The 17,046-nt window shown below is 36.2% G+C and overlaps 1 protein-coding gene across 1 annotated transcript in view; it reads right to left on the reverse strand.

Annotated features, from left to right (window-relative positions):
• The window catches only part of LOC140143412 (atrial natriuretic peptide receptor 1-like), a 33,693-nt gene that overhangs the window by 4,582 nt on the left and 12,065 nt on the right, over positions 1-17,046 (reverse strand). Inside the window, exons 5-14 of the mRNA XM_072165268.1 lie at positions 15,696-15,790; positions 14,691-14,837; positions 11,197-11,259; positions 11,020-11,097; positions 10,560-10,664; positions 9,323-9,394; positions 6,500-6,668; positions 6,010-6,159; positions 5,494-5,658; positions 334-490 (exon numbers count right to left, since the gene is read on the reverse strand). Of these exons, the coding sequence (XP_072021369.1) occupies positions 334-490; positions 5,494-5,658; positions 6,010-6,159; positions 6,500-6,668; positions 9,323-9,394; positions 10,560-10,664; positions 11,020-11,097; positions 11,197-11,259; positions 14,691-14,837; positions 15,696-15,790 (1,201 nt within the window). The remainder of the gene's footprint in view (positions 1-333; positions 491-5,493; positions 5,659-6,009; positions 6,160-6,499; positions 6,669-9,322; positions 9,395-10,559; positions 10,665-11,019; positions 11,098-11,196; positions 11,260-14,690; positions 14,838-15,695; positions 15,791-17,046) is intronic.

Consider the following 17,046-nt stretch of genomic DNA (forward strand, 5'->3'; position numbering starts at 1 on the left):
ATCCTTCACTTTAAGCAATTTATAAACAATTTTAATTTGTTTACACTTACGCTGGGATCACTGAATGGGTCTTTAAGTACTCCAGAACTCAGAGTCTGCTATTAGTAGTATATTTGCGAAGAAGTAGTATATTTGCAAACAAACCTGGCGAGCGAATTCAGCAGAATAATTACCTTTAAAAATGATAGAATGACAGTCAATGGACCAGTTTATGTTTCTCTTACCGTGGTCTGTTGTTATGTTGATAATAACCATATAACAGTCCATATTTACGTCATGTACCTGTAGAAAATGTGTTTGCATATTCGCATTTACAAAAATTAGTATATTTACTTTGGCAAAACTTCATATAGGAGAGTTTCTGCTCTTTTCTTCTCTTCCAAGAACGCAGCTGTCCTGTCTTCTACAAGTGTTTCTAGATTGTTTGCATACTGCTCCATTCTCGTTAGTAAGTTGTCTAGAATGTTTTCGCTATTGGATTCTCTAGAATGATAAAATGATATATTGATTTATAAGTTGTCGAATGATCAAGTTACTATGAACTGTCCCTTTATAATCTGTGAAAACCTGGAGCATTTTGAAAAAACTTGACCTTTGACCCCTTTATGACCCCTTAATGACCTTAAATAAATTTTAAAAATATTTTTAACATGTTTAGAATGTGATAAGGATTCGCAGAGCGCGCAGCACAGGGAGCGAACATGACAAAGGATCGTAAGGAATTTGATTGACAGTGACGTCAGACGCCAACTAGTCTCATTTTTTTTTATCTCTTTGTCTTCAATTATAGACAAAAAGACAGTGTTTGCTCTGCTCTTTACTCGTATAGATACTTATGCAGCAGACTGATTCAAAAATATTCAAATAAAAAGGCACTATTCGTTAAGGGGTGGGGTATGAACGTTTGGACAGTATTTATTGTGGGACATTAGAACACATCAGACATATCGAATTGCATTCTGAATACGAAGAATGTCCTTCTGATATCAAATAATTTTGATTTTTTGAAATTCGCAATGTAATACACATTTTATATGGCAAATGATATTTTTGATATTTAACAGTACTCGAAGTAAACTTTATAAATCTGATGATTTATACTTAAAGTGTATGTAGGTGGGATGAAAAGCCGACGATCAATTAAAAATTTTGACCTTTCGTATTGAAGATATGGATTTTTTTCTCAAAACACCAAAAAAAATTAGGTCTTTTTGGAAAAAATCCATATCTTCAATATGAAAGGTCAACATTTTCAATTGATCGTCGGCTTTTCCTCTCAGCTACATACACTTTAAGAATATATCATTAGATTTATAAAATTTACTTCGAGGACTGTTATATATCAAAAATATGAAAAATATCAAATTTTAATAATTTGTCATAAAATTTGTATTATATCGTGAATTTCAAAAAATGAAAATTATTTGATATCAGAAAGACATTCTTCGTATTCAGAATGCAATTCGATATGTCTGATGTGCTCTCATGTCATGTCCCACAAAAAATACTGTCGAAACGCTCAAAACGCTCATTCCAGATCCCTTAAGGTGTTTATACTTTTTTTACTTGGGGAGGGTAAATTTGTAAAAAAAATCGTACTTGTTTAGATTGATTGATTGATTTTATTTGGTACTATAAGAATAACATACAAATTACACTACATATACAGTATTATTATAACAAAATAAAATATATTGCACATCAAAATTGTATAACGAAATTACAAATCAACACAAGTACCAAGGATAGCCCAAAAAGCCTTGGGAAAAGCTTATTTCCATTGGGGTCCTTTACAAGCAAGAGAAATATAGGAACAAACTGCCATACAAAAACAAGAACAGAGACAACGTGCACAAAGGACGCAAAAGGGCAGAAATGTGAGACCAGCTCAAACTCTAAAAATCAAATGGACCCTTGATCAGCTAAAAACTGTTTGACAGATTGTTTGTACAATTTAAAATCATTGATGTTCTTGATTTCATTTGGCAGTGAGTTCCAATGATGAATTGCACTATTAAAGAAAGTGAGGCTATTTTGGCCCTTAGAGTGAGGAACCTTAAAGTTGAATGGACTACCCCTGGTACTGTAATTATGAAGAGATGATACTCTAGTAAAATGCATTTTCATATATTCAGGACAACAGTTATGGAAAATTTTAAAAACATGACTAAGTTTTAACTGAACTACTCTGTCTCGACTTGATAGCATACCCACCAAATCCAATTCTTTCTGCCCAATATGAGTACGTGGCCCCACATCCAAAATAAAACGAACGATCTTGTTTTGCATAATTTGTAATTTGTTTTTGTAGTTTTTAGATAACCCTGTATACCATGAAGAACATGCATAATCGAAATGACAGAGAATTAAAGCTGAACACAGTGTCTTGCGTGTTTTCATGCATAAAAAGTCTGCATGTCTGTACAAGAATTTGAGTCTCCCGTTTGCTTTTTTGATAATATTAGAAGCAATTGATTCACCGGAAAGAGTGTTATCGAGGGTGACCCCTAAATATTTCACAGACAGAGAGGTATTAATTAGCTCCCCATTGCAAGCAACAGTAAAACTATCAACTAAATTTAGCTTCCTTTTGGTACCAAATAAGATGGCCTCAGTTTTACCAAGATGAAGGGAGAGCTTATTATCTATCATCCATTGCCTGCAAGAGTCTAATTCGAGACTCAGTTTATCAGCGATCTTTTGGGGATCTTTATCAGAAACAAGCAAGACACTGTCATCAGCGTATAAAAGTGATTTGCAGTCGACACTGGTGGGCATGTCATTCACATAGCAGAGAAAGAGGAGTGGACCAAGGATACTGCCTTGCGGAACTCCACAGGAAATATCAAGTGGGGCAGAATCAACCTGGTTGACATTGACGATTTGCCTCCTACCAGTTAAATAAGATTTAAACCACTCAACCGAGGACACTCCCAAGGCCTCTAATTTTTTCAAAAGAATGACATGGTCAACAGTGTCGAAAGCCTTTTGCAGGTCAATCAAAACCATACCAGTAAAATTGCCAGAAGCGGTCTGACTATGAATATAGTCAGTAAGGTGAGTCAAACATGTGTCCGTTGAGAAAAGCCCCCAAATCCAGACTGGAAGCTGTAAAGGATGTTATTCTTTGTTAGGTAGTTCTCAAGCTGGACATAGACGGCCCTCTCAAGGATCTTGGAAGTGACACTAAGAATGCTCACAGGACGATAGTTACCAACTTCTGTTCTTACATTTTTCTTAAAAAGTGGTTTAACACGAGCCATTTTAAATTCGGTTGGAACTGAACTTGAACTGATAGATAAATTGATAATGTGCGTTAAATGATCTTTGATGACCAAGGCTCCATCCCTAAGAAATCTTGCTGGGATACCATCGAGCCCAGTACTTTTAGATGTGTTTAATGAACAGAGTTCTTTAAAAACAAAATCAGAAGTGATGGATGAGAGTCTAAAACTGTTTTGTTTCACATCCTTTTCTTTATAAAAATTTTTAAAAACTTCAGACTCAGTCGAAAAAAGACCTTTCGATGGTGGGAGATCTTTCACTAGGTTGCCAGCAACAGTAGTGTAAAATTCATTAAAACAATTGGCGACATTTTTAGAATTAAAACACTTCTCACCATTCACAGTTAAAACAATTTGAGAATGATCTTTACCTTTGGAGCTGTAGCCAAGAGATTTAAATTGTTTCCAAAGACCTTTAGGATTGTTTTTGTTTTCTACAATTTTGTTAGAAAAATATGAAGCTTTTGCCTTCTTAATATCCCGTTGAATTTGATTTCTGATTTTACAGAACTTTGTGTAAACCTCAGGATTGTTATCATGTTTAAAATTGTGCAAAAGCTTATCTCTTGCACGGATGTTATCCAAGATGTCATTATTCATCCATGGTTCGGTTTTATTTTTTATTCGAACCTCTTTGACAGGAGCTATTTTGTCAATGACACTCAACAAGTTCATTTTAAATACATTCCAAGCAGAATCCACATCACTGCAATAAACATGCGACCAGTCAGTATCAGTCAGTGCAACCAGCAGATCATCTTTGCTGTAATTCTTAAGAGAACGCACGTTGACCACGTTGTGTTTATTGAACTTCACCTTCTTTGTCTTTCTAGTGCAATAAATAAGAAACTGATGATCGCTAATGCCTACACCGACTGTACCTGATTGGGTGATGTTGTCAAGGTTATTGCAGATGACATGGTCCAGAATAGAAGATCTTGTTTTACACACTCTAGTTGGGGAATCAATAACTTGTTTACAATCAAACATTTGCAACACATGTTTCATTTTTGACAAAAGATAGTCTTGTTTTAAGGCATAATCGACATTAAAATCACCAAGTATAATGAGTTCCAAATCAGATTGAATTCTAGACAAAGTGTCTTCAAATATGTCAAAAAAGTGAGAGTTAGTTTGAGGGCGGTAGCAAGCCCCTACAACAATTGGTTTTGTTTTGGGGAACAATAATTCAGCCCAAATCGATTCGATCTGATCATTGCAAAGGTCTAATCTTGCATTAAAGGCAATGCTATCTTTAATGTACAAACACACTCCCCCTCCATGTCTATTTCTGTCATTTCGAAGAACATTAAAGCCTTCTATTTCAATTTCAGAGTCTGTAACAGAATCATCAATCCATGTTTCGGATATTGCAATTATTGAAGCTCTAGTTTTGTTTACAATAATTTTCAATTCAGAAAGTTTAGGTAGCAGTGATTGAGTATTTATATGAATAAAATGTAGACCCTTGATTTAAAACAGTCAAACTTGTCTTCATCTGCATCATAATTTGGTGAGTGCCTTCCATCATTTGATACTTCAGGGCTTGCAAGCTGGTCTGGATCTGTGGTCCCCAATTCAGGAATGTCATTCCGCCAATGGTTAATAGTTCTATTTGAAAAACTTTGATCTTGTCTAATACCACCACGGAACCCCCGATGAGTAGACTGCTTACCCTGAATACCAAGTCCTTTGATTGTAGCCCAGACGGTAGAGGACACAGGCAATTTGGAACATTTTGAGCCTATGTGAAATAATTCAGATCTGCTATATTTACTGTTTTCATCAGATGATGATGAAGGACCAGGGTTCAGTTCTATATCGCCACAGATAAGCAGATCAAGTTGGAATGAAGCTGTGGTGTTTGGATACAGTTGAACACGGGAAGTTAGGAACTTTTTGTGATTAAAAGTTTTTCCAGTCACATTAGGTCTATAGCTATACTGAAGTTGTGTCTCTGTTGTAAACCTCTGATCAGCTTGCAAACATGTAAACAAAACAAGCAACCAGAGATACTTGAAATCAGTTACTTTAATTCCCATTGCAAAGATGATAACATAATCAATAATTCATTGATTTTGCTCCATAAGTTCTTGGTACACCTAGTTGGTACAGGAGATTAGGTTAGGTTGACTGAGCAGGTAGAGTAGCTGTCCACACACACACTAGTAGTATATACAGTTTTAGAATACAAGAAATCCAAGAAATGTTAGCTTACGTAAAGCTGCCAGTAGAGCCTTTGCAGTAGGACGATCGTCTGGTCTCTCAGCCCAGCAATGTTGCACCAATTGCATCAGTTCAAGAGTTCCGTCGTTAAGGTTCACAAAAGGTCGCAACGGTGGATCAGTGACTTGTTTCAATTTATTTAAAATCTCTGTGAAAATAAGAGAGTGTTTGTTATTTTTTTTTTAATATGTCGTAGTTACACGGCGCAATTGCTCAAAGATCATGCTCTTAGAGTGGCACCACATACTATCAACTTTTTGTTGCCGTTTATCATATACGTTTATATCATTCATACATAAATTCTAGACAGTTCATTGGTTGATTACCATTTACCATTTTTACCATCACCCTCTCCGTGTGATAGTTTTTACCATCATGTGCTTTGCCGTAGTGCGCCTGCGTCAAGCCGTGCGCTGACTCTAAGACTCGCCGATTTAGTTACAACTTCCAATCATTTGAGTAATTGTCTCGGATTCTTCTAATTGATATATTATAATACCTTCCAATCCAAGATTCATTCGCTCGTTTTCGAATGGTGGAATTCTTGTTGATATTTCGAGCAAAATCATCCCGGCGCTATAAATATCACCATCCTTCGTCGGAGGCCGATTTGGGTCTCGTAACATTTCAGGTGCTTTCCACAATAACTCTGAAACATTTTAATATAATTAATTGTTGTCTTAATATTGAAATAGCTGTCCTATTTGATAAAAAATACGTAAAAATGTAGTATCTGTGAATAAATACGAAAGCAAATCCTGCCCTTTGACATGGGTTTTTAAGCAAATGTGATACTGTGTTGTTACTAAAGGCAGAGTAAGGATAAAATAATTAATCTATATACAGTACTATGAGGCACTTTATGGCACTTTTGATGTGTTGCGAGTCCGCACAAAGAAGAGAGGCTTAACTTTGTTTTTACAACGTTCTCAATTTCGATTCTTTATTTAACGTATTTTGAGGTATGGAACTTAATTGCTTGACTTTACTCTCTGTATTTTGCGTTGCTTCTTCTCCTTCATCATGTTTAGCCCACTTGATGAATTCGTAAAGTCCAAAATCCGTGAGTTTTAACACGAATCTGCTATCAATGGTACAGTTGGATGAGCTTAGACGTCCATGAATACCCAATACGCTTCCATGGAGGTAGTGGAGACCCTGGAACAAATTTGAGATATACTCTCAGGAATGAGAGCGTAAATCAGCCTCAATCTAGTGGGGCCGCCCTACACTGGTCCCACCCAAATCTGTTACAGATATTTACAAATAAATGGGGCTTATGGGGATATTTACAAAACAATTAGCCTCATTCTGGACGCAGTCTTCAATATAATATGTTGTACCACATAGTACAGGGTTGTTTGATGTGATCATTTATTGCTTAGCAATTTGCAAAATTGCTAAGGTCTGTTTCTGTCAAGTTCTTTGTTTCTTTCTTTCTTTCTGTCAATCTTATAATGAGCCACCGTAGCCATATGCTTTGAGCCATGTTGACCATAGTTGGTCATTAGGACCATTAGGTGGGGGGACAAATGAAACATGATCAACTTCAGGTCAAAGGTCATCCACTTCCGGTCAATGGCCAAAAACGTGATTTCACTAAAAATGCTACTTCTTCCACAAATTATACAGCACGATGATGGCACTTGGGTACATGCATCAGCTATACCCAGTGTCTAAAAGTTATTGTCCAGAATTGGGGTCAAAGGTCATTAAGGGGATACTTCCGGTATATGACCAAATACCCTAAAATGCTGCTGCTGTCGCAAATATATATGGTACAACAATGTTACTTGGTCATCAGGACCAATAGCTGGTGGCACAAATGTCACGTGACCAACTCAAGGTCAAAGGTTATGGAAAGGTCATTATGGCCGAAAATGTTATTTCCTGTTATTTTTACTAAAACTGCTACTCCTTACACGAATTACACAGCAAGATGATGTCACTTGACACATGCATTAGCCTTAAGGTCAAAGGTCATACGAAGGTCATTATGGCTGATGTGATTTTCTGTTCTGTTACTAAAAATGCTAAGTCATTCCACAAATTATAATATAGCATGATAACATTACACATTGTATTCATCCATTGGGGTCAAAGGTCATTGGGGTCAAAGGTCATGCAGATATTACTTCCGGTATGTAGAAAAATACCTTAGGAAGTCGCACTCTAATAGCGCATGACCAAAGTTGCACAGAAATATTTACATGAATATTGAATAATTTTTGGTTAACAAAATGATTTCACAACTATGGAAAATAATTATGTAATATAATTAATAATTATAAGGCCAAATAAAAATTAAACAAGTTTCACGTACCCTCCCGCTTCCTTTTTTTTGAGGTTTCTTCAATTATATATTTATTCAGTTATAACTTTTCAAAAAATACATCTAGGAAGCAGAAATATTTCTATAGCCTTGCTAATATACAAGAAACACTTTTGGAAGGTTTTATGAAAATTAGAGGGGCCTGCCTATATCCTCAGAACAAAAATAAAAAGAGGCCTCCTCCTTTTCCAGGCATTATTGTGTATGCTAAAACAGCTCAAATTATGGGTATTCACACCGATTTTGCCATGAAAATATAAAATAAAAAGCCCCTCTTCCACCTTTTTTACAAAAACCCGGACTTGAAACATGTTTTTTATTTTACTTGGCCTAATTATATGATACTACAAACTTCTGTTCTAGTTATACATGTATATTCCAATGAATTACACCAAACTGCTGGACCTTTTGAACTCACATATGCTATAGGTGAGCTAACAAATTAACCTTGCTCCCATTGTCCCTATGGTCAATTTCAAATTACAGTGCATTTCAAAAAAGACCTCTCAGTAAAATCAGCATATATTATACTACTGCTGGCTGTTTATATGCCTTAATACATGCATGCATGCTAGATAACTGGGCTAATTAGCCATAGGCCTAGTTAATTAGCTATTGCTAAGGTCGCGTATATGTGTATGCGCAATTAGCTCTAGTTAATTTTTTGAACAAAACAAAGTTCAATTCAAGACCTGAACAGTACAAACACGTATAACTCTAATAGGTCTACATATATATTTGAAGCTATTTTAAGATATACGTTCGTTTCTTTATCAAATTTTTTGGTAATTTTTATTCGAAAAACTGTACATTTGTGTGCAAATTGAGGGCGCTATTTACATATTATTTGAAATTTGAATTTGCCAAAAATATGACTTATTCCTTACATTTCATGATAAAACGTTTTTGGAAAATTTCCTTGGCATTTGTTAGTATTTTTTATGTTCTAATACCATTATACAAAATAAGTCTACCCCTTGTAAAGATGCAAACAAGATTTAAGATAAATAGCGCCATCATTGTTCAACTTTACTTAAAAATTACACAGTTTTACATTACATCAAACAACCATGAGGGTGAGGCCAAACTGGAAGCTGCTGCAGCGAGATTGGGACCAATTGGTGTTGGGACGGATGTATATATCAATTTCACGTACTGTATACTTTATTTTGTAAATAGTGTAGCAGATTTGAGTGGGCCAGAGTGAGGCAACCCCAGTAGACTGGGCCCGGTTTAAGCTCTCATATACGTAATTACTCTCGTTAGTTGTTACTTGATCATAGAGCAGGGAATGACACAGATTGCAGCTGATTGCACAGCATCCATAAGCTTCAACAGGCTCCACAATGTTCCTCAAATGGATGTATATGTACGTGATGTGAGGCCTCACTTTACATTTACAACATTTTTTCTTGTAATGACCGCCTGGCCCACATTATCTGTTGTTTTATTCCAGCAATAAGCATGAGAAAAATATTACCTTCGCCATATCAGTCATCAGTGAGTGCTTAAATGATGTGTCCAGCTTGAAGGAGTCATTTTGAAGAACATCCTTTTGACGAGAAAATGTTATGAAAATAATGTCATGAAAATGATTGTTTTAAAAATAAGAAGAGTCGGGCAGCATCGGCTGCATCGAAGTGCATTTCATGCAACAATGTTTTAATTCTTATAATAAAATGATCATTTATTAAGTATTCATGAGCTTAAATTTGATCAGAAACATATGTATGTACATAACGGGATGAATGCATAAACGAATATGGGGAAATTTATAGGACAACAATGCTTTTGCATGTATTAGTGGATTATTTTAACACAGGATTTACACGTTATTTAATTGCTTCTAATAGAGAGATTGCGATTTCCAAACGTAGGTATCGGACGTACGTTGATCTATTCAAAACCACTCTCCTGTATCGAAGCGAGGTCACGTATTTAGCCAGTTTCGAAAATTTTCCACGTGCGAAATCAACGTAGATACATCTTTGAAAATGCACAAAATTTGTCCATTTCACAATATGTTAAAGACAGTCAAGGATAATGAACATACGAAGGAAAGTCAAAATATTATTATGATCCTTTTTGTTTGTAACACATCATTATAATAAAAAAGGTGTAGTTAAAAATTGACTAAATTAATACGCGATGTCCATGCGCAGAGATTGCCCATTGAAACGTGTGTGATACTTTGCGTATAAAAAATGACATTGCGATTTGACATTTTGGATTCCAATGTGGAATAAAACGCAGGTGCTACGTCGAAATATGCTGATTTTACCTCATGTCGAAGTTCATGCAACGCGCCCAATTTTCAGGACGAAAAGTCTCATTTTGAAAGTCAAGTCATGATATATGGATGTAGTGATCCTTAATCTACCAAAATATATGTTTTGGGGCAACTATAGCACAAAAATACAATTAAGTTTAAGTAGCATGTTAACCTTGGTGTTTAGTCAAAATCAGGCAGAGACTCGGTAGCCTGAGCTCACCATTATTTTTTCAATCACTATGCCCTCTATTGACCTAGATCAGATATTATAGTAGCTTATAGTCTTTGTTCCAGGCGTCATGTTCTCCTTCGTGACGAATGAGCACACCAGTTTGGAACCGAGACTAGCAATATTTAACACCGTATTAACGTACGTTAAAACGTACGTCAAAACGTACGGTCCACGTGCTGCGTATGGAACATCGCAATCTCTCTATTCACTCACCTGTAAGCTTCCTTTTGGACAATATTCTGTCAACGTACAAATGTTTGGCGGATCTACGCATGCGCCAATAAACCGAGTAATGTTTGCATGTTCTACTGAACGCATCTGTATGAAAAAGAAAAGTTTTAAGTATAGGAATCATAATCATTATATACTAGTCCTACTTTTGTGGTTTTAAGTGTTTAAACCTCGTATACCTTTAGAGTCAAATGTAATAACACAAACAGTGGCGTAGCTAGGGGTTGTGGCGCCCGGCGCAAGGACAAAGAATGGCGCCCTAATCTTGTAAACAAATGTTGGCCGACTGATTGCTAGATGATTTTCTTGTTTTGAATTAAAATAGCAAGAAATAACTTATTTGTTCTCAACTAGCCCATAGAGACACATATTATGCCACAAAAACACGATGTTTACATATCAAGCAAACTCCCATTCATTAGTTTTAGTACGGTATACTTACACTTCTCATTTCTTTAAGGACAAGTTTCGATAATTCGACGCTTGATATTGGTAAGTTTTTCACAACAACAGTTCGTCCCTGTCAGGAAAATAAAAAACAACAACATCACAGATAAGTTTCGCGAAGGAGGCAATTGGACAGCAAATGTAATTAACGAGTTTTTGATGGGTCGCTTACCTCTATATTGGCGAGTTTGGCTCTTATCTGATGAGAGTTTCTTTCCATATTTGTGGATAATCCCTACAAAAATACAAGCAGAATAATACAAAATACGAATTTTAGTGCATAAAAATCAGAAAACATCAGCTTAATGTCCGCTCATATACATGTGTGTGACACTCACGCGCCAGCAACAAAGTCATCCCACTAATCACCCATGCACACCCATTTTGCAACCCTTTTGCACGCACACCCTGATATCCATCCACCCCGCCACACACCACCCCCTCCAAAACACTTTCACCCCATCCCATACCACAAACCCATAACTTTAACTTCATGTAAACATTTTGAAGTATAAATCTTAGGTAATGCTGTGGATATTCCCAGTGGCGTACCCATGATTTTGAAACCGAGGGGGCACAACTTGTAAATGTACCGACAGAAATAATTTTTTGCCGACGGAAGTTGTGATTTGTTGACCCAAAAATTTTTTTTGCATGGTTTGAAAAAGTGAAGATCATCATTTTTTTTTATAATTCTCCCCTTTTTTCTGTCACCCTTGGTAAAAAATAGTCTATTGTTACCCCAATTTTTTTCACCGACGCTTTCTGTCTACCGACGGCCTTACATGAACCGACGGCCCCTGCCCCCCCTCCCCCCCCCACTGGCTACGCCACTGGACATTCCCTTATAACAAGGTAACACGATAAACTGTAACTAGGCTAATTACAAATTTCAATGTGAATCAAGTTCTATACCAGCGATAAAGACCTCCGAGATAAAGCACTAGAGTTGGTAGTATTTAGGAAAACTAAACCATCGTAACATATTTTCCAAGAGATATTTGCGGCTTCATCATCAAGGCGTAGTTTCCTGTAAAATAAGATTAATAAAATAATTATTTACTTTCTTTGTAAGAATAACTGAAAGTGCAGGTCTTCCTACAGAAGTGCAGTTCAATGGCATGTTTAATTCTTAATCTAAGCTAACACCCCCCCAAAAACAACAAAACAAAACAAAACAAAACAAAACAAAAAAAAAAAACCAACAAAAAACAAAAACACAAAAAACCCACCAACCACTCTTGCATTACTATTATTATCGAGCACCTTGACACGTACCATTATTTCGAAGACCATTACTTTGGGACTTATCAAAAATAGGCAACACTCTTGGGGCAAATAAAAACATTGGGCCTATACTTGAATGCAATAATAAATCATGCAGTGTCGCAATGAATTACCTGTAAATCAGAGGTGTAGCGAGGATGACAACTGCCAAAATACAAGCCACAATTATCCCTATAATGACCAGTGTCGACAATTCATCTAAAATATATAAATGATTATATTCAGGTAACCAAGGTCTGCAATATTGCATTTTTTCAATAATTATTAATAACTACGTGTTGCTCATTTTATTAAGAAACACCGATTGCTTTAACCAACAAGCATTACGTTTTGTTACCTGGAGAGATTTTTTTCAACCAAATCGTCGGTAATAACTCTTGTAGTGAGGGATCAACATTTAACCACAAATTGCCTCATGCAAAACTTACATCCTGGGAACTAAATACCACAAAAGATCATTTTTATGTAACTCATTGACCCATGTTTGCCATATACTGCAATAATGACAGCCCGGTGATCTGATCAACTCATTGACAGCCAGATCCCAACCCCAGGAGGGAATTCATAGGCGTAGATCTGGGGGGGGATGGGGATACCCCCAATATTTTCCAATATTTTGCCAGGGGATGGTTCATACAATCATCCCCCCAATGTTGACGCCTGTATGTGGGTTTCTGACCAAAATAACCTCATATTTGGCCATTTTAGCCCCCAGAGTGCAAATTTCTTGCGCACTTCGCGCGAATTTATCACACTTGTATCATATTTCACCAGTTTAGCTTCAATATGGCAAAGTTTTTCGTGCGCTTCGGGCGCATTTGTGTCATAAACATATTCTGTCGTCAAAAAAATGCTGGATTCACTATTATACTTCAAGAATTTTTCCAACCCCATCCCCCCCCCATTGTCAGTAAGAAATCTACGCCATTGACTGGGAATTCAATTTTTGATCAATTCTGATCAGGTAGTGAAACTTAATGAACTGTGTTCGGCTTACATTAAGAAAATACATGTAGAATGAATTTACATTAAATAGCAAAGTGCAAAGCATTTTTAAAGCTGTAGATGAAAGTACAATACAAACACCTGTTTTTGTTTCATTACGTTTTGTTACCTGGAGAGATTTGATCATGTCTCACCCCCTTTTTCAACCAAATCGACGGTGATAACTCATGTAGTGAGGGATCAACATTTAACCACAAATTGCCTCAGGCAAAACTCACTTCCTGGGAACCAAATACCGCACACGGTCATTTTGATGTAACTCATTGGCATTTGACTGTTATTTACTACCTCTAGCTATAATGACATCCTTGTGATCTGGTCAACTCATTGACAGATACGAACCTCAAGATAAAATTCAATTTTTTATCAATATTCTCCAGGTAGTGAAACGTAATGTGTAAAGTGAATTGATTTTGACCGACCGACCTACATGACAAGTCTGTCAGCCCGTAGAACAGGTAGAACTAATTTGGTTATAATCAAGTCTTAAAACGGTCTTTAAAATGGCTATTTATGTTGAAATACGCGCAAAGCCCGAGAACAATTGACTTGGAGGTGGCCCAGAACCGATCTAGGGGGTGCTTTTAAAAATTAAAAATGGTCGCGTCGGCTCACCCTTAAGACGGAGCCCTACTCCCCATTCCAGAAAAATACAGAACTATTTTATGTTGGATTACAAACATATTATGAAGTTCTGCCAAATGAAACATAGCTCAATCCTAATCATTTATATAGCACTAACTGGAGATAAAAAGAAAAAGTTCACTATTTTACTAATTTCTTGAAAAAAGAACAAAAAAATATGCATTTTGGGCATGTTTTCTGACAATCGAGTTAAAAACTCAGAAACTTGGAACAAGTCTAACCATTCAAAATCTGGAGAATATGCTGCATTTTTCCTCTAATTTTCACTTTTTGTGTTCAATAATTGGTTTTTATGCCATTTCCAAAAAATTGGAACGCATTTGAAATTAGACTTCGGACAAGTCTTAAGACTTGATTGTCACAGCATGTGAAAAACACCCTAAAATAAAAAAAAATGCATGTTGTTGGCCCTTAATTCATAAATTTGTCAAATAGTTAAATTTAACTTTTATTGCCAGTTAGGACTAAATGAATAATTAGGATTGAGCTGTGTTTCATTTGGCAGAAGTTGATAATATTTTTTAATCTCAAAAGTTAGTGCTGTATTTTTCTGGAATGGGGAGTATTAGTATAGTAGTTAGTATGTTCATATGACCCGATCTGGTCCAATCAGGCTAAAGTCGGTAATAATGAGAAAAAAATAAGGAGAAAAAACAATAATAAAAAAAAACCACAAGAAAATGGACATTATTGTGTCACATATTATACGACATTACACAAAAGCAGTACTGAGATACCTTTAACTTGGCATTTCGGATTTTCATTATCAAACCCACAAATCGGCTCATCTAAAGGTGGTTCCGTGCGTCCAGCAGGCCATACTACATCCTGAATGACTTCGTATGTGTTGGAAGAGCCATAAAAATTGGCAACCACCTATATACAATAATTAATAATGTGGCTAAATATAAAGACCTCAGCCATTATAGATACGTCCAAAATAGCCTCAGAATTATTTAATTGTATAGGGTATATTTTTTTAAAGAAAAAGAGGGTTTATTCCCTTGATAACCCATTCGCCCAATTCATTTAATATTAACTACACAACATTGGCCAAAAAATTGAAATTTGTGCAATCACTATTTTCAACATGGCGATAACACGGAAAATGCAATTTGAACACGATTTAGGCGAAATACGGTATACTTGAATTTTTCGCCAAAATGTGGAAACAAATTTCAATATTTTTGGTGTTTACCCAGTAGAACTTATCATTTGGAAGACATTGGCAAAAAAATTGAAATTTGTGCAATCACTATTTTCAAAATGGCGATATCACTGTAAAGGCAATTTGAACACGATTTAGGCGAAATACGGTATACTTGAATTTTTCGCCAAAATGTGGAAACAAATTTCAATATTTTTGGTGTTACCCAGTAGAACTTGTCATTTGGAAGACATTGGCAAAAAAAAGGATACCGTACAGTACCGTAGCGTAATAGGGGCGGGGGGGGGGCGGAGGGGCACGTGTCCCCACTCGATTGCAAAAATTAGAAAATCCAATAGGAAAATTGCCGAAAAAACGGCTTGTGCCCCCCATCAGACCCTGTACTGCCAAATCATGATCAGAGCCCCCCCATGATGACCCACGCTACGCCACTGATACCTTAAATCTTTCTCACGTGACCGATGGGAGACTAGGGTATGTTCCATGTTATCACATTGAATACAAGGGGCAATATATTCTAATTTTGGTTCGTTACTATGAGCTCAGACTAAGAGGATTATACGTACCTTAAGTATCCCTTTCTCAACATCTACCATATTCCATAGCGAATAATCCCCGTCTCTATCACCGTTGGCGCCAATGGTCACTGTACCAGAAACTCCTAGAATGATGCCATAATGGTGACATACAGTGAGAACAAAATTTTTATTTGCATTTTGAACATGGAACCATTGGTAGTATTTTCATATTGGACTATATTGCCCTAAACCCTAACCTTTTGGACTAATAACCCTTCGGCATGGCATGTAAAACTGCGTCATTTGAAAGAAAAGTTGAACAATGATGGCGCTATTTATCTAAAATCTTATTTGCATCTTTACAAGGGGTAGACATTTTGTTAAATGGTATTAGAACATCAGCAAACAGACTAACAAAATAATGACAGGGGAATTTTCAAAAAAACTTTTCATCATGAAAGGTAAGGTAGAACTCATATTAATTGGATAATTTAAATTTGAAATATATGTAAAGAGCGCCCTCTATTTGCAGAAAAATGCATAGTTTATAGAATTAAAATTTCCACAAAAAAAAGCAGAAAAGATGAATAATTTGATATTTGAAAATATATGTTAAAAATTGCTACAGAATATAATTATACAGATATACAGTTTATTAGTGTGGTAGTTATTGGTATTATCAGGTCTAATACTATAATAATGTTTTGTTAGAAATATTAATAACACGCGGAAGTTTGATAACGACTAATGGTTCTAAAAAGAGCTGCGATTCGTTCTACGATTCAAAAGCCATATCTGTCTCATTTATTAAAACATGGTGGCTCTGAAAAGAGCCGTTTGTTCTGGCTTTTTATGCCAGGTGCGTTGATGATGATGATGGCGGACCGTTTACTTGGCCGTCTTGAGTCTTCTTGTAGGTCTGTTGACTTTGTCCTCATCGACGGCGGCCGCATTTTCTGTACTAGTTAGTTCTTTTTTTTGCCGTTAACAGACCGGCCGCTGCTTCATTGAAGTTATACTCAACATCTATCGCTTCTTCTTGGTTGACCTTACGTTTAATTCTTCTTCTACAGCACTCCATTGCATCTTCCATGTCCTGATATGCTTCCGGGATGACTATCCCAGTCAGGTCGTGTAAAAGCATTTCTACATACTTGCGGTCTTGCTTTTAAATTAGCTGATCTACTTGTGATCTTACTTGCGCTAAGTACTTATAGGTTGGGCCTAGATCTGGCCAACCTTTTACTGCGCTATGTTGCCAAGTTTCTGTTACTACGTGTATTTCTTACAACGCTGTGAAATAAGTAAAACTGAATCGAAGTCAATGAATTGGAGTGGAAAAATTAAGTTTCAATTTCTTGAAGAAGATAAAGTAAACGAATGACACACCTACAGAAAG

This window comes from Amphiura filiformis, unplaced genomic scaffold (assembly GCF_039555335.1).
Source record: "Amphiura filiformis unplaced genomic scaffold, Afil_fr2py scaffold_21, whole genome shotgun sequence".
Lineage (NCBI taxonomy): Eukaryota > Metazoa > Echinodermata > Ophiuroidea > Amphilepidida > Amphiuridae > Amphiura > Amphiura filiformis.